General features: G+C 39.9%; 1 protein-coding gene across 24 annotated transcripts in view; it reads right to left on the bottom strand.

Annotated features, from left to right (window-relative positions):
- The window catches only part of dst (dystonin), a 94,715-nt gene that overhangs the window by 13,091 nt on the left and 60,711 nt on the right, over positions 1-20,913 (bottom strand). For 20 of the 24 annotated variants that reach the window (XM_017412866.3, XM_017412872.3, XM_017412864.3 and 17 more), the window contains 32 exons: positions 20,592-20,909; positions 20,346-20,512; positions 20,109-20,265; positions 19,538-19,664; positions 19,331-19,381; positions 18,256-18,491; positions 17,989-18,118; positions 17,465-17,664; positions 16,882-17,380; positions 15,311-16,782; positions 9,342-9,503; positions 9,018-9,188; positions 8,590-8,756; positions 8,131-8,290; positions 7,590-7,916; positions 7,366-7,450; positions 6,922-7,163; positions 6,603-6,809; positions 6,390-6,509; positions 6,188-6,295; positions 5,875-6,093; positions 5,592-5,795; positions 5,235-5,466; positions 4,852-5,078; positions 4,633-4,755; positions 4,385-4,486; positions 3,724-3,825; positions 3,187-3,360; positions 2,574-2,729; positions 2,113-2,310; positions 974-1,102; positions 250-420 (listed from right to left, as the gene is read on the bottom strand). In XM_017412866.3, coding sequence (XP_017268355.1) covers positions 250-420; positions 974-1,102; positions 2,113-2,310; positions 2,574-2,729; positions 3,187-3,360; positions 3,724-3,825; positions 4,385-4,486; positions 4,633-4,755; positions 4,852-5,078; positions 5,235-5,466; positions 5,592-5,795; positions 5,875-6,093; positions 6,188-6,295; positions 6,390-6,509; positions 6,603-6,809; positions 6,922-7,163; positions 7,366-7,450; positions 7,590-7,916; positions 8,131-8,290; positions 8,590-8,756; positions 9,018-9,188; positions 9,342-9,503; positions 15,311-16,782; positions 16,882-17,380; positions 17,465-17,664; positions 17,989-18,118; positions 18,256-18,491; positions 19,331-19,381; positions 19,538-19,664; positions 20,109-20,265; positions 20,346-20,512; positions 20,592-20,909 — 7,143 coding nt within the window. The remainder of the gene's footprint in view (positions 1-249; positions 421-973; positions 1,103-2,112; positions 2,311-2,573; positions 2,730-3,186; positions 3,361-3,723; positions 3,826-4,384; positions 4,487-4,632; positions 4,756-4,851; positions 5,079-5,234; positions 5,467-5,591; positions 5,796-5,874; positions 6,094-6,187; positions 6,296-6,389; positions 6,510-6,602; positions 6,810-6,921; positions 7,164-7,365; positions 7,451-7,589; positions 7,917-8,130; positions 8,291-8,589; positions 8,757-9,017; positions 9,189-9,341; positions 9,504-15,310; positions 16,783-16,881; positions 17,381-17,464; positions 17,665-17,988; positions 18,119-18,255; positions 18,492-19,330; positions 19,382-19,537; positions 19,665-20,108; positions 20,266-20,345; positions 20,513-20,591; positions 20,910-20,913) is intronic. The other 4 variants (XM_017412874.3, XM_017412879.3, XM_037973541.1 and 1 more) reach the window with 2 other exon arrangements.

Raw genomic sequence — 20,913 nt, 5'->3', positions numbered from 1 at the left:
CACTTCACAGGGAACAAATGAGAATACTGATTTTCCACTGAGGCAGCAACTCCACTGCTGTGATCTACCGTGTAACCACATCCTGTGTGTCATTGCCAACACTTACACCATTCATTACCAACACTGGGATTAAAGGCTTTCAGCTGCACCTTCATGACTCAAGTGTTTGTCAGTGATCCCTTGCAGGGATCACTTCAATTATCAGGTTTAAGGCAGTGAAAGCCATTCAGTGAAGACTCCCCGCACTACCTTTCTCTCGGTGACCTTTGCCTGCACGGCTTCCCACTTCTCCTTCAGATTGGTAAGGTCATGCTCCATGTTGCTGTCTGGGCCCTCGGGCGTCATCGCGAGCAGCTGGTGACCCTTGTTTAGCAACTCGTGATACAGCTCCTCCTTGGCCTCAAAGGCAGAACACAACTCCTGAGAGAAGAAAAAAAAAGTTCAATGGCAATGAGGAAAGAAATGAAAGAAATGCTTCTGTCAGTGAGGCTATTTCCAGTTTAAAACCGTTCATTTGTCAGCAGTCAATCCAAGTTTAGTCCAAAAATGGTAAAAGAATGAGCACTGTGAGGCAGGCTATAAGCCCAAAAAGCACATTTCCTATAAACATTTAAACAGTACAATGTTTCCAATTAAATATAAAGTTATTGCTTCCAAATGATTTTTGTTTTTACTTTCTATTAAATGTCACCACTAATGTTTGTTTAGGAAACCTTTGCAGCTAAAGTGTCTTCAATACTGTAAAGGAAAAACAAAGAAGAAAAACATTCCTTAATTCATTATAGTCAGACATGGCTGAATCAATTTGAAACACTTAAAAGGCTCTTTGTCATCTTTTTTTCAGGCCAAAGCAAGTAGTGAATTTTGTGGTGTCATTTAATTTTCACACTTTAGATAAAACACAGAAAAGACACGGTTACCTTCTTGCCAGCCTGCCATCTGTATGCGGCCTTTCATATTGTTAAACACATACCAGATGGGCGTTAAGCTGCTCTCGAGCCGTGTCTGGTAAGCCTCCCACAGCCTTTGATGCCAACAGCTGACGTTCTGTGTCTTTCAGCCATTGCTGCATATCTTCGATCTCACCATGGAAACCCTGGGCCTACAACACAATACAACCTGAGTCAGGACAAAAAGTGTCTCACACACACGCTTATTGTTGGGAACCTGAGACTCAGAGAGGAACATGACTGAGTTATTAAATCCCTGGACTCATTCCTGACGTATTCACTGGCAAAAAAGGTGGCCCATAATGAATTAAAGCTTTTGAGGGAAAACAAGGGGGCAATTCATGATTGTCGTCTAGCCTTTTGTCATTTGACATTATTATAATTCTCAATAACCTTTGATATAAAAGCATGAAAAACTTCAAACAATTAAGAAACTTTTCAGACCTTTTCTGGTATATATATATATATATACAAAGAAATTTAAGCTTTGTATTCCCTTGATCACATCACTGAACCGTCCATCCATTTCAAACATCAATCATAAAAATAGAAAAATCCACAGGAGTCTAAATGAATGAGGAAGTAGGAGAATCCCTCTTTGCAACAGAACGTTCTGAGTTTGACATATCATATTTGTTCCTTTGGGACAAAAGAATGAGTCACACTTTATTAAACAGAAACTAATAATGCAGTAGTTTTAGGTTACAATATGCTGGAGAAAGTTCTCAGTCATCCTGGGTATATAAATCCTTGTAGGTTTAAATAAATGCAACTGGACTTCTTTAGAAAACTGAGGAGTTTTCTAAATTCCAACTAAAAAGTACAGAGTTTTGAAGTTTTTAAATTGCAGTAAGTTGCTCCATTTATGCAACTTGAACTCACGTGCAAATCACTCTTACTCCCGTCTCTTTTGAGGGTTGTTGGGGTCTGTGGACCAGGCCAATAAAAACTTCAAAAATAAGTTCTCAGAAGCAAAAAGAAACACCTTTAACCCTCCTGAAGCCCTCAAAAAAAAAAAAAAAAGCTAGAGAGAGGTAGGGAAGCCCTTGTAACTTTGGGTCAATTTGACCCGAAGGCCACAGGAGGATTAAAAAATAAAGAAGTCCGGTCTCCTTTGTTTAAACCTACTAGGATTAGGTTACAGTAAATGTAAATCAGAAACCTGAAGCAGAGACGACTCCAGTTGCTGCTTCCTCTGCTCTGTCTTCTCCAGGATGGCTTTCCACCTCTGGTTCAGATTCTGCAGTTTGCTCTGCAGACTGGAAGCTTCCTCTCCGGCACTCGACTCCACCAGTTCATTACCAGCTTTGTTCACTGTCTCTATTGTTGATTTATGAGCTAACACGTCTATCTGGAGAACCTGTTAGGAAAAAGCAGCCAGAAAAGGCAAAAAGTTAGCTGAATAAACATCAAGCACCAAGGATGTCACTAAAACTACACAAATAGGTTGATAATATGATTAGAATTTGATTTCTATAGATTTTTAAACATTTATACTGTTGCTTGAATTAATCCTCAGCCTTCTTGTCCAGCTTTTTATGAAATAAATGAAACGTACAGTGAAGTGTGTTTGTTTACTAAAAAAATGTGGTGTATTTTAACGATAGAGGGGACTTGTCTTACGTGGTGCTTTGCGAGCTCTATCTCAATGGCTTTGGGGTCTCCTGCAGCTTTTCTCTGATCGTTGAGCAGCTCCTCGGTGTGGCTCATCCAGGCCAGCAGCTCATCCAGGGCATGCTGGAACTGGCCCAGAGCCAGGAGGCCTCCTTCCAGTTTGTGCTGGGTTTATGACAAATTGACCCATTAGATTTGACATTCAGTGAAAACACTTGACACACAGAATGTATTCATCAGGCTTCAGAAGGTAATGTTCAGTCTAGATTCTATACTTCGGAGGGAAATATATATATATATATATATATATATGAATTTCCCTTTGTATTTTATAGATTTTATGGATATCTCAGAATAAATCATAATAATAATAATAAACTACAAAAGTAAAACAAAAAATATGGAAAACTTGTAAAAAGCTATGAGGTTTAAGTTTATGAGAGAAAACATTTTTGGAGACTTGTGACAAGTACTGGTTTCATATTTTATTCAAAGCTCCTTCTGAATACTCAAAATGTAAATTATATGGCTTTATTACTCTTTTTATTTAAACATAAAATATTAAACAACAAAATGAACAATAACAGCCTAATTTTCTGGTGATTCTGGCCCTTGCTCTGACCTGGCGGCTGATTATCTTCTCATCCAGGTTGTCCCAGAACATCTTGAGCTCGGACATTGGCTCCTTGATGGCACAGCGATCCGCCTCCTCTGTCACCTTCTTCAGCAGGAGGCCGGCCTGGTGGTTCAGACGCTCCATCTCAATCTGGAGCTGGTACGTTTCTCCTTTGAACTCCTGAAAAAGCAGCGGCACACCCGATCAGTCAACAAAAGCACTGAAGTTACACAGACAATAGCAGTTCTGTCTTTGAATGAAAAGAATAGTAAAACTGCACATCAAAAAACATGGAACTACTTTGTGAAACTATTCTTTTAGAGTTTTTGAACCTGTACGCACACAAAAAAGACCAACTATCATAAGTTATGAACAGAGCACTGAATATAAACACAGCTGGTGTTTGAGGCATCTGCTCTGTCAGCAAAAGCTGAACGTAAAGAAATATAGTCAGAACTCAGAACAGAAGAGAATTGCCATGTTTTCAGTATATACAATAGCAGCAGTAATTTGTTATTGTATACTTAAACACAAAGGCAGTACCTTGAGTTCTAAAATCTGCTGCTTGACCATCTCCAGGTCTGTGCCTACGGGAGACATTGAATCCAGTTTGCTCTCCAGAATATCCACCCAGTCAAACATACCCTGAATACAAAGCAGGGAACCATTGTTACAGTGAGAAAACAAAGATTAGAGCAAAGAGAGTCATGTTTCACTTGTGTTCTTCTCATGTTACGCACTAAATCTACAAGCCGGTTTGTACAGTTAAAAATTTGGTAAACACACAAAAAAAAAATACAAAACCTATGTCCTAAATTTAATTAAAGTTAAACCAGCGGTGTAGAAGATTTGTCTCCCACAGCAAAAAAGACTTTATAAGAACTTTATACACATGAGTTAAAGCCTGATCCAAATATAGCACCAGACTGGGGTTGGTGTTTATTGTTTCTAAATTAACAAGGCTCTCGTAAAATGTCATATCACTCAAACCATCTGCGCTGTAATCTGATGTTTCATCTGAAGGTCTTAAAATGATGTGGCTCACATTTGTGTTTAACTTTCAAAGATTAAAGTATGTCTACATGAACACGTATCTGTGTATTTTATAATGAAAACACCCAGAAATGGCAAGCATCAATGACAGTTTACATTCTCAAACTGTGTGTGTTAGGTCTTGAGACGTGTCTTGTTGTGATCTAAGTACCTGCAGTCCATCTTGAAACTGCACGGCGGCCTGCATAGCTTCCTCCAATCTCTCTACTCTTTCCTTCCAAGTCTTGTTGAGGTTTTCCCACGCTGAATTTACCTGCAAAACATCACATTATCTTCATGTAGCTGATGAAATCTAATCACATAAATGATCAGGAGAATTAGCAAGTAAAATCTCTGCAGTAAACCACAGGAAGATAAATAAAAGCATCTTATAAAAATGGTGTTGTGGTAATCTGTTACCTCATCAAGACTTTTCTTTATCACAGGTTTATCAGGTTCCCCGCAGGCAGTCATCAGCTCTGCACCCTGGTTTTGAACAACATCAAGCTCTTCCTGCAGCCCATCAATTTCTTCCTTAAATCCCTGTAGAAATTAAAAGCATTTTTAAATTAAAAAAAAAAATGCTTCATTACTTTTTAGAAACTGGTTCATTCGGTGATTTAGATATTTTCAGTCCACCTCCACAAATTCCTGCTGCTGCTTCACAACAGACGGGTCGACTCCGGGCTCCTCCAGCTCCTTCAGCAGGTCCTGGCTGTCTTTAATGGTGACGATGAGGGCACAGTGATCACACCAGAACTTGTCCGCCAGATCCATCACATCCAGCAGCTTCACCTCCCGCTCCTCCAGCAAGGCCTGGATGTCACTCCACAGGCAAACCATGTGGTCCAGTTTGTCCTGTACGGCTGGAATGAAAAGGAAAAATAACAAATAAAGGCATAATAAAACAAAATCTTTCTACCTTCACAGTCACAAGCATAGAAAGATTATTGCATAAATCTATGCTGTCATACAGGAAATAAATAAAGAAATGAAACATAAGGATAAAAGGTATTTCAAACCTTTGGCAGATATGTCCTTGTCTGCTCCTTCAGATCGAGCAATCATCTCTTCTCCTCGCTGCTTCAGCATCTCATAAGAGGGCTGCAGTTTCTCCAGATCCACAGACATGGCCTTGTTCTCAGTGATCTGCTCCTTGATCTTCTCCACCTCCACTGAGATGGATGGAGGCTGACGCAGGCGTTCAGCGATTCGTCCCAAAGACTCCAGCATGGGGTCGATCTTATCATGAAACTTAGAGAAAGCAGAAAGAAAAACCTCAGTTACAAAAACAGATAGCATGTAAGGCTCTTGTGATTTAGTGAAACACCTTGTTTATAGAAAACATAATTAAGCATAAGCATTTTCTTTCATTTCACCTGTGTGGATTTGGAGATGGCCTCATCCAAAGTGGCAGCTCTCTGCTTGACATCAGCCTTGAGTTTGGTGTAGAGCTGGTCAGAGGTTGTGTATTTCTCTCTGATGGGGGCTCCCTCCACAGGGCTTAACTCAAGTAACTGAGGCCCTGTCTTGTTCATCTTATCAATGTGAGGCTTGTGCTCAGCAATCAACTCTCGCATTTGCTGGAGAAGACATCACAAATTGGTTTAATTTTTTTCTTCTAACTGAATAAAAGTCTTATAGATCGTGTTGATTTCTTACCCTGAGCTCCTCTTGTTGCTGCTTGAGTGTTTCATACTCTATGGCAGGTTGGGGCAGCTGGCTGAAAGTGCTTAAAGTTTCCTGCAGCCACGGCCACATCTCCTCGTAGGTCTCCCAGAACTGCGTGGCCAGAGACTGGGCTCGCTCTAGCTGCAGACAGCGCTCGGAGTTCAGCTGACTGACGATACCATACTTCTCCAAGAGAGTCTGGGTCTTGGCCTGATTGAAAAAAAAAAAAAATAGATCTTTTAGCTTTTGTGTTTTTTCTGATAAATAAATGTTTACTTGCTGTGCTGAAACAGATCTTTTTCACCTTCAAAGCTTCTTTCTCTTCTGGGTTTTTGCTGCTCACGATGGCTTTTCCTGTTTTTACAATCTCATCCACAGCATCTTTATGCTTCATGATGTCCATAGAGAAAATCTGTAAAATCAGTGGATGTCACAAAAAAATTGTGTTTACAATGCTTTCTTTTATATATGAAGATCCGTATCCACATAAAAATATCATGGCTAACCTTCTGTGCTTGCAGCTGGGCTGTGGTTTGGTCCTGCTCCAGCCTGATGTCGCCCATCGACAGCAATTTTCTCTCAGCCTCAGCCAGCCAGGAGAGTTCAGTGTCTGCAGCCTGCTCAAACTAAGAGGAAATATAAAGAAAAAACACACTAAATGACAAGAAAATGGGACAGACTTACAAGAAAGCGTTGATGTAACAACTTGTGTGGTTTACCTGCTGTGATTTGAGAATATCAGCATTGATCCGGTCGACCCGCTGAGTGATGGCGTCACAGACGGCTTGGTACCGCTCACTATCTTCAGTCACCAGTTTGTCCAAATTCTCTCTCGTGTGCCAAGGGATCAGATCCTGGAGTGAGCTGCTCAGCTCATTCAGTTTGTCTAACACAGGCTTTTGTTCTTTAGTCTCTTTTAGTAAGGCCTGAATGAGATTAAATTATAAAGTCAAATTTGAGTGAATGTTCTTCCCTTTTTTCAGGTGTAGACACTGACTTTTATTTAAAAAAACAAACAAACAAAAGACCCCGACTTACTTTCTGCCTGTTTTGTGAATGAATCAGATGCTCGCCCGCTGGCTCCTGATCAGCAAACATTTTTATCTCAGCCTCTGCTTTTTCTAACCAGGAGCTCAGATCCTTATGATTGTCCTGCAGCTCGTTGGAAAGACTCAATACTCGCTCCAGTGTCTTCAAGACATTTGCACCCATTGAGTTTATCTCTGCGTACTTTGTTTTTATTCCATCCAGTTTGCCTTGGATAATGACAACCTCATCACCTATGAATAGTAATTAAAATAAAATAAAAAAAATGTTACCTGCTTAGCTTTGGTTACCAAAAAAAGCAAATTATATTTGTTTTTATTTAAGCTATTTTGAAGTTATTGATTTTGTGATACACAAAAAATAACAAATGTTCTCAATTATGATTCAAATAACAATTAACTTGTTGTGGTATTAAAGAAATAAATAAAAACATGCCTGTTGTTTGCTTCAGAAGCTCCATCCCATTAGAGATGGCCTGATCAACGTTCTTCTTTCTTGATTCAATATCACTTTGTAGTGTCTGAAAAGAAAAACCTTTCTTAGTCAGCGAAAACTCCAGTGTAAACAATGCATGGCAAACATATGGAAGAAATTAAATAAAAGATGACTGATGCAACACAAAAGAAAGAATAAAAGTTGGCCTGGAGAGGAGTGTATACCCGCTGCTCTGCCAGCTGCTTTTCAAGAACATCTGTTTTGTAGTCCTCCAAGGGCACGTCACTCAGCCTGGAGTGCACCTCGTTGAGCCAATTCATGAGGGCCACTTGGTCCTCTCCAAACAGCTGTGCGTTCGCCAGAGCTTGCTGCAGCATGTCGGCTTTCCTCCGGCATCGCTCCTGGAGCTCTATGTAACTGGCCTGAGTGGTGTCCAGTTTGGACTGAACAAACTCCTTATCTTCCACCGAGCTCACCGTTTTGAGCATTTGGCCCAGGCTGACGGCCTGAAACAGGTCTTTACTGCGGTTCATAATCTCCTCCTCTAAGGCCTGACCATGAGTGATGGGAAATGGACCAAAAAAAAAACAGACATAAAACAAAAAAAAATATATATATATAATTTAACCAAAAGGAAAGTGGGAGATAATGGAAAACTTATAATAATGAGCAAAACAAATTTAACTGAAATCAGCACATCATAGCTGATGGTGTTAAAAAGTAAAATGAAAACACAGAGACATGGTGGAAAATTCTAGATAATACCTTATGCTGAGAGATCTGATCCTCCAACTTGGATGTCTCAGTGCCAATGGGCTCAGAGTTAAGTAAATGTTTCTCTGTGGCGGCAAGCCACTCACTCAGGGGCTCCAGAGTCTCATGGAACTGCTGAGTGACCACTAAGATACTCTCCAGTTGCTTGTGCCTGTCACATGAAACATAATATGAAAAGAAGATCATTAAAAACAATGTAGCTATTGCTTGTAGATATTTTGAATATGAGGAAAACCCTAATTTTTTGTTTTAATACCGAAAATTTTACAATTTTAAGTGCTTGATTAACTTTAATAGGAAAAAAGGGAGGTATTCAAGAATTCAACCATCTTAGGAAGTTTTTAAACATTCCCAAACAGAGGCAAAACAAATTATTGCTTTAAATCTTGTTTCCTTTAGAATTTGTTCATTTAACAGAGTTTTAAATTACAAGCCTACAAATATACAAACCTGTTTTCAGCTTTCTTGAGCAAAGTGTCCCACCTCTGCCCTAGGCATTCAATCTCTTTTGCAACCTTCTCCTTATCCACAGACTCAGCCAGTTCTGCAACCTTCCCTCCCTCGTTTTTTATCAGCTCCACGGTCGACTTTCGGTCATCCAGCAGTCTCTGCAGGAGCTGTCAGGGACAAAAAAAGCATGAGAGTTATTGAGCATCATTTCAAGGCATTGTTTAGAAAATCAGTAAATCTAACAGCCTCAAATTATATGTTCATTAAATAAAAAGCTTTGTGTGACACACTCACAGTCAACAATGGAGGTCTATTAAACAAGATGAATGATAAAATAAATGTTGGGTGTATGTTTTAGCGTTGAAGTGTTAGGATGAAAATAGAGTTGCTGGTTTGTTTGTTTGTTGTTCGGTGTGAGAATGGCTTACTTTCTGTTCTTGTATCTGTGCTTTCACCACTTTGAACTCAGCAGAGGGAGGTTTCTGATTGGCCACAAGCTCCTCTGTGTCAGTTAACCAGCTGAGGAGAGACTCCAGAGCATCTTGAAATCTCCCACAATGCAACAGGGCTTCGTGCAGCTGTGCCGAACGCTCAGCGATCTGCAGATATCACAGTGAATATATACGTATGTTACTAATTTAAGCAGGGATTAAAACACTATAAAACACTAATAATCAACATTTTATTACAGTGCAAATATCGCTTAATATTTTCACAACTGTTCCAAAAACAAGCATAAATATAAAGCTAACCTTTTTATTTAGTGTATTCCATTTTGTGTTTACGCCTTCTAGGTCATCTTCAAGTTTCTTGGTGCTGGTGCCTTTAGCAGCATTTTGGATGAGGCTCTGCCCGAGCAAGTTGATGTCATGAAGCTGTGTCTGCAATGGTTCGATGTCATCTTTTTGGAAAGCCTAAAGACATAAGAAATAAATAAAAGGAAATATATGCTAAATGTTCATATAATTAAAGCCATAGTATTTCTTGAAGAAATGCATTGTCCTCTGCCTTTGTTCTTGGACTTTCTACAAGTTTCATTGAAAACCATCCAGTGGTTTATGGGATATTTTGGTAACAAACAGGAGAACACAGACACAGGAAAGACATTACTGTCTGCCTTCGCCTTTTGGCTGCAATGCCAATGTAATCATCCTTAATAGGCAGTTCAATTTCTGTAATCTGGAAAGGTGTATTCATAACCTAAACTTAAAGAATAACCAAATTCTACTAAATGTAAGCAATAGATTCAGAGATGTCTTTGATGTCTAAAACTCTGTTTTTGTAACAATAAAGAGGTTTTAATACACATGTTACATTTGCAATTGAGGAGTGTTGTTATATTATAATCTTTACCAAACATCTCTTTTTGTCTAGCCATCACATCAGTCAGAAGAGAAACACGTATAAAAACTAGAAATAAAACCTGAAATTTTGATTTAAAAAACTAAAAGTTTTCTAAATAAAAAAGCTTAAAATAAGGCCAGGTGTTTGATGTAATCCATGGTTCAGAAAAATTATTGTACCATGCTGATTTCAGGCTTATTGCTGCAATTCTAGTTGACAAAAACAACTGGAACACCAGAACAAGAAGGAGCTGACTGGTTGAGTCAGCAAAGCAGATTTAACAATTAAAGCACAACTGTGACAGATTTCCAGGCTGAGAAGAATCTAATTTACCCATCATGTAATCAGATACAAAAAAATCCAGCAGCTTGGAAACAACTCATGCAAAGAGATTTATCATCAACAGAAATGTGTGCTGGAACAGATAATAAAATAAAACTCAGAAATGAAGGGAGAAGCTATTTTGGGGCACCTGTGGAGAAAAATAACCCACGGGGTCAATCTCAGGGCATGCACCAATGGCATTCAGGAAGGCCTCGATCTCCTGCTCCCCTGCGTGCTGGAATGCGTGTAAACTTTTAGGCAGACAGGCCTCCAATGATTGTAGGAACTCCTCCAGTTCTTCCATGTTGTACTTAGACACTCCTTGTTCCATAGCACACGTCTGCAGGCTGCTCTCTGTGGGTAGAGTTACAGAGTTTCCATATGTCTCAGGCTGTGTCACCACCACACTAACCAGCTCACAGTCATTCTGAGATGACCCATCTTCCAACAGCTCAGCTGTGGATAGCTCATCGTAGTCTGTTAAAGTCCTGGAACGCCAGCCAGAGCTGCCGTTTTGAGTCCTGGAGGCTGACCCTAAAGATGACCTCCCTGTGGAGTATTTGTATTCCCCGTTGCTCAGAATATCCTTTTCGTTAAGCTTCAACACACCAGGTTCTTTCTGCAGTGGCTCTCGAATTAAACTGCAACTGTGGTGGAGGTTGGCTCTCACAGAAGAGAAAGGAAAGTCCTCCTGTCCTGAGCTGAGGGAGCGTCCTGCTTTCAGATCCCCAGACATATGCATTGCCTCGGACGATGAGAAGCTCCTTGTTCCAGGGCCCGACTTTTTGTGGGATTTGTGTACATGTCGCTGCCTCTCTGCAGAGGGACTGTACAGACCTGAGTCTTCTTCAGAAGTCAGTGAGCTCGTCATACTCTGTTCTCTCCTGCCGTTCATCAAGCCAGGCTTCTCCACAATCCCAGAATTCAGTGTGCCACTGCGGTTGGCGAATTCACCCAAATTACTGGGGGCAAAAGTCCTCCAGGACCTGCGGTGGTGAGGATGGTCTTTCTTCTCTCTTCCCTGAAGACGAGCCTTAGGCAGCACTGTATCGCTCATCATGTTCCCATTGAGTTTAAGTCCATCAAAGACGGCACGCTCATCTAGCACAGCAGGTTTTCTAGTTCGGAGCTCAAAGGAACTAGAAGCTGAGAGACCTCCATTTCCACAGAGGCTGCTTAGGTCCAACGTGCGATGTGTATAAGGTAAAGTGCCCGTGAAGTGTCGGGAAGAGAGGCTGCCTTTAGATCCTGAGTCTATCTGCTCATTGAGTCGTACGGTGTCATAAATGGATCTCTGGGGAACGTAGCAGTCATCAATGTTCAGGTCCTCCTCCTCCCCCTTCCCAACGCAGGAAGGGTTTTGTCTGAGACAATCTGGTCTGCTCAGCGGTTTACCCATGCTGAGACAACTGCCACTGCTCACCACAAAGAAAAATTAAGGATGTAGTGAAATCCTTTGAGTTAGTGAAAGTTGCTTCAGTGCTCGTTAGGCAATTTAAAAAGGAGCACAACTTACATGAGTAGCAACTGTGTGCAAAGTAATGTTTCTGCTCCCTTAAATGAGAAATCATCAGATCAATACAAAGCATTTCCTTTTGAATAAAAAAAAAAATCAATATTTTAGTAGGTAGATGGTTTTTTTAAAAAAAAAAACATTATTAGATTGTTCTAGATTAAACACAAAAACCTCTCAAAAATATGTACGAAACACTATCAAAAATTCCCAAACAAATCATAGAACAAGTCCAAGTCCTGCCTTTCAGTCGAGTCACCTATTCCAAACATAATCCTCCAGAGATTTTCCAAAACCTAATTTCTTATCTTTTTGCTCAAAGTGCTTTTTAGTCCTGAGAATCCTCCCAGCATCCATGTGAATTAAACAAAAGTCTTGAAACTATCCACAAACAAATCCAGCAGGCTGTAGAGAAAAACGCAGGCAGCTCCGAGGAGAGCTGGTACTCTTAGATAAACAGAAAAAAAAGCCTGCCCTTCCTCTCACATCGCTCCCCTCACACTGACAGACACCCTCCTGGCAGAAGGTTTCATGCCCCGCCCCCTCGCTCATTATTCAGACAGCATCTGCCACAACTCCATTTGTGCTCAGAGCCGCTCCAGCACAAGTTGATTGGTGGACATATGACCCTTTCCCCCCTCTTTCTAATTCCCTCTTATTTCTCTTTGGCCCATATGACTTCACTTCTAAGCCATCCTCTGCATCCTGACACAGTCACTCACTCTCCTTTTCTCTTTCGGTAATAAAGGAATGGGGAGGAGAAGGAGAGCACCCAGATTTCACACACACACACACACACAAAGACCAGCAGGCAGTAGCAGCTCTCACTGATGACATCACAATACACTGAAACAGATACAATTTTTTTTTTCTTTTTTCTGTCTTTGTCCTCCTTCTTTTGTGAACAGTCGCTGTGGACCCTGCAGATATTCTTAATTACAGTGGAATGCTGAGGGAGGCACAAGTCCCAGGTAATTTAACACTGATGACTCTGCCAAGTGCATCATGGGGCTTTTATGTCCAGTGACACGAAAGGTAGTAGAAGAAAAGATGATAGAAGAAAAAACAAAATTAAGTTATTGTTGATGTCTACATCACAGAGGTTTCCAAACCTCTTTGTTGAGTTATTTACACATGAGAGGAGATGCAAAGAAAATGGAGGCAGTGATGTTAAAGTGAAATTTGATGGAAATTGAAAAACTGCTCAACCTCAGTGATCTGGCTTTTTATTTTATTCAGCATAACCTTTTTTATGTTGGTTTTCATAGTTTGCAATGAGTACCTTTAAACAAAATTGACTTTAATTGAAAAAAATAAAAAAAATCTGCAGCTGATTCGGTTAATATGATTTGAAAAAAAGATTATAAGCTTCTGACAAATGGAAAATGCAGGATAATCACTGTACAGCAAGATGATGTAAATCTACTTGTACCTCAACTGGCCCATAAAAGTTTCAGCTTTCACTTAAAGGAGAATACATCTTCATGCAGCAATAAAAGGTCTAGTGACACTTGTTTTTACATCGTCATTAGTGAAGTATGATTCAGAGGACAGAAATTCTTTCAGATTTCCAACAGACCCTGATGTAATGTCTAAAGAGTATTTTAAAAAAAAACACGTACAACAATTCCCAGTAGTGTTGAGTCACAAAAACTAACCCCAACGATTCACATTTACACATAAAGTAGATTTACCAGGACCTCCAAGCTCTTAAAAAACTTATGACAGAAACTTGATAAACACATGAAGCCTCTTTTCAGAACCTGACCTAAAATGGTAACGGAGCACAGGAGAGAGACAAATCTAAGCACTGCCTTTCACAGTTTATTTCTTTTCTGCCAGATGACTTAATAAACTCACTTATTTACAGCAAAAAAATCTGGTTCACTAACAAATTAAGCTCAACATAACCAAGTCGTGCAGTGTATTTATGCTGCAGCAAAACAAAAAACATCAAGTTTTAATATCGGTTTGCTGTTTATTATTTTTCTCTTGAGTTTAAGTATTTATAAAAAACAGACCCTTCACAAGCAGCTGAGGCCATATATGCCCTCTCCACCAAGAGCGTGGTAATAGGACAATAACTGGGTGTGCACACCATGACAACATGGCTGCTTAGCAACATTTTGAATTAATCAGTTCTTTAATAATAACCTTACGAACCAGTATCCACACATCAAGCTGACACTTCCACCCCCACATGACAATTATATTAATCCATGCATGTGACACGGAGGCCAGAATGAAGTCCTCATGCATGAGGAGAAAACCCCTTTCAATAAAAAGAAAAACCTTGACCTACATCATAGGACAGTCATTTGCCTATACACGGCTGTTTACATTGTTTTACTGTAACGCAATGTAATGCTATAAATGAAAAAAGGCTTTTGTCATTTCACCTTCAAATATAGGTTAATCCTCTTGTACTTCACAGGAATTCATGAGCTTTTAAAATATTTGGATCAGTCTGGACATCTTGCTAATAACAAACTGTTAGTTATCAGTTTCTAACTGATATTAAAAGGATCCCACAATTTTTAAGAGAATTTAGAAGCAATATTAAGAAAAAATAAACCAGAACTTGATATGTGGTAACAAAGTGTACGATTTTCAAACCTAATGCAAAGAGTTTGAAATCTATGAACAAAAGCCTAGGGAAATAATCTTTAGCCTTTTGAATTACAATATTCATCAGAATGGACTGTTGAGCAACAACTATAAAAATCTAGTACTTTAAAATCCATTGCTAACATGTTACTAACAAAATCCAAATCAAAAACATTGAAATAACACAAGATACCAGGTTAAAGAACAACTAGGAGATCAGGATGGAAGATCAGCTTTATGACTGAATCATGTGGCGCCCTGCTGACAACCACCTGGCCATGGTGGTCTGACCCACTTGCCCCCATCATTGCATATTGAGCCCAGCTCTTTTGTTAACACCAAATGCCCCCAAAAGAGCTTGCAGTCCCCAGAGGATTTTCATTTATGAAGCGAGCATGCTCAGTAAAGACTCTACCATTAACCTGCACCTGTGTTGCATGTAAGGCTTTACAGAAATGATAACAGACAACATATTTTCAGAAAACTGGTTTATATAAAAACTGAAAAAGAAGAAAAAAAAATTCAGTATGTGTCAATTTTAAAATCAAAAGTAGAATTTAATCATTTGTTGTGATGTTTTAGCTGGAAATATAACCTGATATCTGTAAGAAAGTCAATTATGCTCATCAGACCCATTTTAATTGTGTAATTTTATATGAAAAGGGAGGATGTAATCAGGTTACTTGTTTCTACTAGTATGCACAACTGAGATTAATTATTAATATCTCAATAAATGAATATGTCTAATTATTATACAACACAATTTTTAAAAAATGAGTACAAGGTGTTGAATTGTGCTTTATATAAATATTTTTTTTCCTTTAACGTAGATCCTCTTAAACTGCAAAACCAAAACTTGCTGTTTTGTTTTCTTAATATATACAGACATAACTAAGAAAATGAAAGCAAAGTATCAAATTGTGGTCAACTTACCTTAAAGGCCTCCAGCTGTTGGTTGATCACATCTGTTTCCATGCCAACAACCTCCTGGGACGTGTCCTTGTCCACAGCTTTGAGAAGTTTATCTTCCACCTGATGAAGTTTACCATAAAGCTCCTCCAGTTTGCTGAGAGTACTCTGCACTTGGACCTCTCTTTGCTTGGATCGGTCAAACAGTTTGCCACACTGCTTACTCAGAGCATCCAGATCTCGTTTCAGGCCCAACAGGTCAGGTGAGGATTCTGAGTCTTTTAGCATCTTCTTACAACTGTCTCCAGCATTGGTCGTGTTCACCATCAGCTCTTGCAGCTTAGCCACAAAACTCTGAATGCTGTCCTGCTGTTCTTTAAGAGTGGCCAAATCTAAATCCACTGGAGACATGCTGTCAAGTTCATCATCCAGCTCAGTGAAATGGGTAAACATCTCACGAATGCTGTTTTGGAAGTGTCCAATACCCTGAAGTTTACTCTCCAACGATTGGCATGCTTCCTCTAGTTTCTTGTTAAGGTCGCTGTAATCTTTTTCTACATTATCTGCCTGCAGTAAGAGTTCTGTCACTCCTTCAGCATCTGGAACCTCTACTACAAGATCTTTTGCCAATGTTTTCATGTGCTCTACTTGGTTCTGCACTCCCTCTAAACTCTTATGTTGGGCTTTCATGTTTGTTAAGTTCTTGTTGCTGTGTGCCTGGACGCTCTGTGATTCATAGGAATCCACCTGCTTTTTAGCTGCCTCAAGTTGACTCTTTGCTTCTTTGTGGGCATCATTAAATTCTTTAACAGTGTGTGAGATCTTCTCCAGGCATTCTCTTTTGACTTGCAGCCCTTCCACAAACTTGTCTAATCTTTTACCAATGGCATCCTTGTCTTCTGTTACACCTTCAGTGTCTGTGTTGGCCACCTCAAGAAGGCTTTCAGCAGCTGTATTAAGCTGCTCCACCACTCCTCTGTGCTTGTTAACATCCTTCTGGAGTGCTTTCACCTGAGAGATATAGCCTTCCACAGCAACAGGATCAACAGTGAGTTTGACATGGCCCTCACCGGCTTCACAATCTTGAATCCAGGAACTCAGCTTCTCTGCATGCTCGTGATACTTCTGAGATCTCAGGAGAGCAGCTTGGAGTTTGTCAGCTTGCTCGGCAGAGCCCTTCTTTACTTCTTCCCAGTTGGATGAGAGGGCAGTGAGCTGGCCCTGCAGGGCCAACTTCTCTGCACCATCAATGGTCTGCAGCAGCATCTCTCCCTCATCAATGATTGTACAGTAAGTCTCCTCCTGATCTTTGAGAGCAGTCTGGAGTTTACCTTGCTCCTTCAGGGTTTGCTGCAAAACATCCACTTTGGCAGAGATGGGAAGAGACTTGGATTGTTCCTGGAGCTTCTCACTCAGCCATGACTGGAAGTCCTTGGAGGTTTGATGGAACTGCTGAGAACTGGCAAAGGTTGAATTCAGTTGCTCAATTCTTTTTGCTACAACAGGAAAAGAAAATAATTAAAAACAGATCTTCAAACACCTCTAGAAGTTAAGTGACTCAGGACAAAAAAAGAATATTATGAATAAAAGCCAACCTGCTTTCTCTTCCAGCTGTTTAAAAGGCTTGCTGACACTCTCCAGCTGCCTAGCCAGATCGGCTTTAAGATAGTCCTCAGTCACTAATGCTGAGAGCTCTGCATTGATGGCCTCAGCCTGCTTCAGCTTCTTCCTCTCCTCTCTCAGTTGAGCTGAGATGTTCTGGACATCTTCCAGCTGCTTCTTCACAGCGTCAGGCTGGGTGCTGTTGGTGTGATGGTTGGTGAGCTGATTCTCCAGCTGTGTGGCAGTGTTACTGAGGCTCCTCAGTAGCTCCTGAAACTGACCAGTCTTCACAACTGCTTGGTCAATTAGGCTGTCTCGCTTGTCCAGCTGTTCCATGAGGCCTTGCCACTTTTGGGTGACAGCAGTAAGTTTCTCATTCACCAGCTTCCCATTTGAAGGCTCCTGGTTGCCTGATGAGTTAAGGATGGCAGCGGCCGCTTCCTCAAGTTGCTCATATTGAGGTTTACGGCTCTTGAACTCATTCTGGAGAATCTGGAGTGGAAAATAGAAAGCAAGTCAAGATGATCATTTTGCTCAAAAGTAAAATTATTTCCAATAACTTGCACCTTTACTAACCTGAACTTGTTGCTTCTGCATTTTTAACATATTTGGGTCTATAGAGAGGGGTCCAAGGACACTCATCATCAGCTCCTTCTCTGAGAGCCACTGGCCAAGCTGCAGCTCACTTGATTGGAAGATGTCTAGATTTTTGTTGGACTGTTCCAGGTGCTGTTTCCTTTCTTCTACAGAGCCACTGATTTCTGCCCAAGCAGCATCTAGGTAAAACGCCAAAACAACCACACCAATCTGTATTAGTCAGCAGAAACACACCACTCTGTCCTCTGCCCCACTGTTCTCCTCCCACTGTGCAGGACTTGGCACAGAGAATGTGTTAATTTTGTTCATTTATGTAGCAGATAAAAGGTGCAGAGACAGGGTTATGATATGTTGACATGCATGTACAGAATACAATTTCAAACAGCAAAATACACATCCAGATTGACAAAACCTAGGAAATGTCATACTCAGAGAAATCCATAGTCTATGGGTTTTTAACACAATTATCTGGTGCCATCTGGAGCCAACACCTTTGTGCATACCTATTTCTGAAAGCATCTTCTTCCATGTTGTTGTTTCATGGGAGTTAGGATGGGCTGAGATCAAGCCTGTAAGCTTTTCTCTTAGCTTCTGAAGCTGCTCCTGCTTCCCCTTTATCCCATCTTCAACCACCTGAGAGAACCAGCAAATCATAAATGCTAAATCTAATCTGCTCAAAGGAATAAAGGTAGTAATATGCATAAATGTGCATTTTTGGTCCACAATTTATTGTAACCAAGAAAATTTGGTGAGCAAAAATGCATCTTTACCTTCTGCTGTTCAAGCTGTGTTTTCACAGAATCTTTTTCAGTGGATGCACTGTTCCAGGATTCTGCTGTCTTTTTCATGTCCTTCAGCCATGTCATCATGTCTTCTGTCTCCTTCTGGGTCTCTCTCACCTCGTGCAGCAAACCACTCAGCTGCTCCTTTCGACTCTTCAGTGTTTCTCCAAGGCTGGCATACCCCTCATTAACAAACGACATGTTCTGCTGGATTCCCATCAACTCTGAGGGTGTCAAAAAGAAATCTTTTCTTATCAGGACTTTGTAAATCTCCATTATCATCATAGTGAGACACATCTAATATATTAGTATTATGGAACAGTATGCTGAAAACATTAATAATGGTTGCAACAGCAAGCTTTACAAAGATGATAGAAAAGGAAGGAAGAGATGAAATGATGCATTTTTAGTGTCATGTTTAAATGTTTAAATGGAAATTGTACAGTTAGGTCAGGTGACATTTTACTAAATAATTACAATCTCCTAAATCAAATAAACCTGAAGTCAAGAAAAAATTGTCTACTAACATGTCTAAAGGTGTATTTAAAAAAAAAAAATGGTAATCTAAATATAACCCAACATGTAAAATGTTTTTCCTCTGATTATAATTCAAGTGTCTGTTATATCTGATCAAATTCAATGCTGTAGTTTTGCACAAGCTGTTTTGCAGGTGTGCATTTCAAGCTAAAATGACTGCTTTATGATCAGTTTTACAGTTTAAAGATGAATATTATTCAAAACAAATAATACATTAAAAAATGAAAAATGGAAATATTTATTGATGAGCCCAAATAACTGAGTGATTTTCATCTTATTTTGGATTTTGATGGAAATTCATGAACAAACTTGATACCTGTGGAAGTTTGACAAAGACAGACATACTTACAAAAAGTATGAAAATAAATACAAAGTTCAAGATTCTTATTAAATTTGTTGCTGAAGTTATATTCTATAAGGTTTTTTCAACAGCTGTTATTTTACCACTGCAGTACCTACATTTACCACTACATTCCACCACAAATAGTGTTTTTACAGAGCAGGATCCACATCCACACTCAGTTACCTTTATTGGTTAGGTAGTTGTGGCTTGCTGGCCCACCACCGTTAGTAAGAGCTGATGCAAAGACATGAGACAAAGTGTCAACAGTAAAACACAGACAAGGTTTGTTGGCACAAGTTTTTCGCCACTATCTGTAACTGTTAGTAAAAATGCACTACTACACAAGCGAGCCCAAACATCATGCCTCCAAATCAACTGGATGATGTTTACCTGACTTGTTAGGAGTTTTACTCTTGGCAGGAGATGTGAGAGAAGTGATCAGGCTGCACAGTTCATATCCTTTAGTGGTCAGGTCCTGGACAGCAGGGCCTTTGGATGTCCATTCATCTAATAAACCCTGATGAAACATTAATTAGATAAATTAACAAAATGCTTTGGAATTCAAAACACACAATATCAGAAGGGGATTTCTTGAAGTACTGTACATGTGAGAAATGTGTTTTTAAAGATTAGCCTATTTATTACATAATGTGTTCTGTGATTTATAGTGATGAAAACAGTCTCTGCCTGATAACAGTGTTTCACTCCTGGATCTGTTCTGTATAAACAGTCTTCATTCATCTGCCATCACCTGGCAGATAAAGCAGGTTGGAACAGAGGGGAGTTTGGGGAGGATATCTGTTAAAATACACTTAAATTGTAATGCACGCAAACTTCTGCGTCAGAAGTCAACTATCATAACATCTGTGACATTTGCCCCTGTAATTTTTAAACACATTTAGATGTACTGTAGGAATAACATTGTCTCTGTAATATGCTACTTATTTATGTCATGACTCACAGTAACAATCTGCAGGTCCTTCTTTAGATTTTTCTCACTGTTGCTTGGCTGAGCTGCAGGTATTCTGTCATTGGTCTCTTCCAGCCACTTGGTGAGTGCGCAGACCGCAGATCTGAACTCTCCCAGCTGGTCCTGACAGGAGGATAGCTCTTCTTCCCTACAACAGACATCAAAATCAATAAGACCATAAAACACATCCATCGGGACATGGCATGAATCGTCTTTTCCCAAACTTACTTTTCTTTAACTGTGTCCTTGAAGGTGCTAAAAATATTTGTGACGTTGTCCATCTTGCTCTGAAGTTTGGCTTTGCTTCCATCAGGGCTTATTTCAGACAGCTCCTTAGACAGAGTCTGCAGCTTCTCCATATCACTGGCATATTCAGCCAACTCGCTTTTAGTATTCTGAAGTGAATTTAAAACAAAAAGTTTAGTTATAGTGATAAAAGTACTACATGACTGAAAGTATTGGTATTTTACTAACCTGTGTTAGTTGAGACATTTCATTAAACGTTTTCCCAGGTCCGTCTGTTTCCTGCAGCTCTTGTGACCGCTTCATGACAAACTGCTGGACTTTGTCTGAGATGTTTTCAAACTGTTCCACCTTTTCTTTCACTTGCTCCAAGTAAGACACTTTTTTCTTATGCTTGTCACAGGTGTCAGCAAAACGCTCTGAGAGAGAATCCATCTTTGACTCCAGGAGCGCAGCTGCTGAGGAATCTGCCGTCTCCACAAACTTCTTCATTTTGGCTTCTATGGCTGAGATGCTGCTCTGGCGACTCAGTATGTCCTGCTCTAAAGCCTAA

The sequence above is a fragment of the Kryptolebias marmoratus genome, linkage group LG22, assembly GCF_001649575.2.
Source record: "Kryptolebias marmoratus isolate JLee-2015 linkage group LG22, ASM164957v2, whole genome shotgun sequence".
Classification (NCBI taxonomy): Eukaryota; Metazoa; Chordata; class Actinopteri; order Cyprinodontiformes; family Rivulidae; genus Kryptolebias; species Kryptolebias marmoratus.
This window is presented reverse-complemented; position numbering and strand designations above follow the sequence as displayed.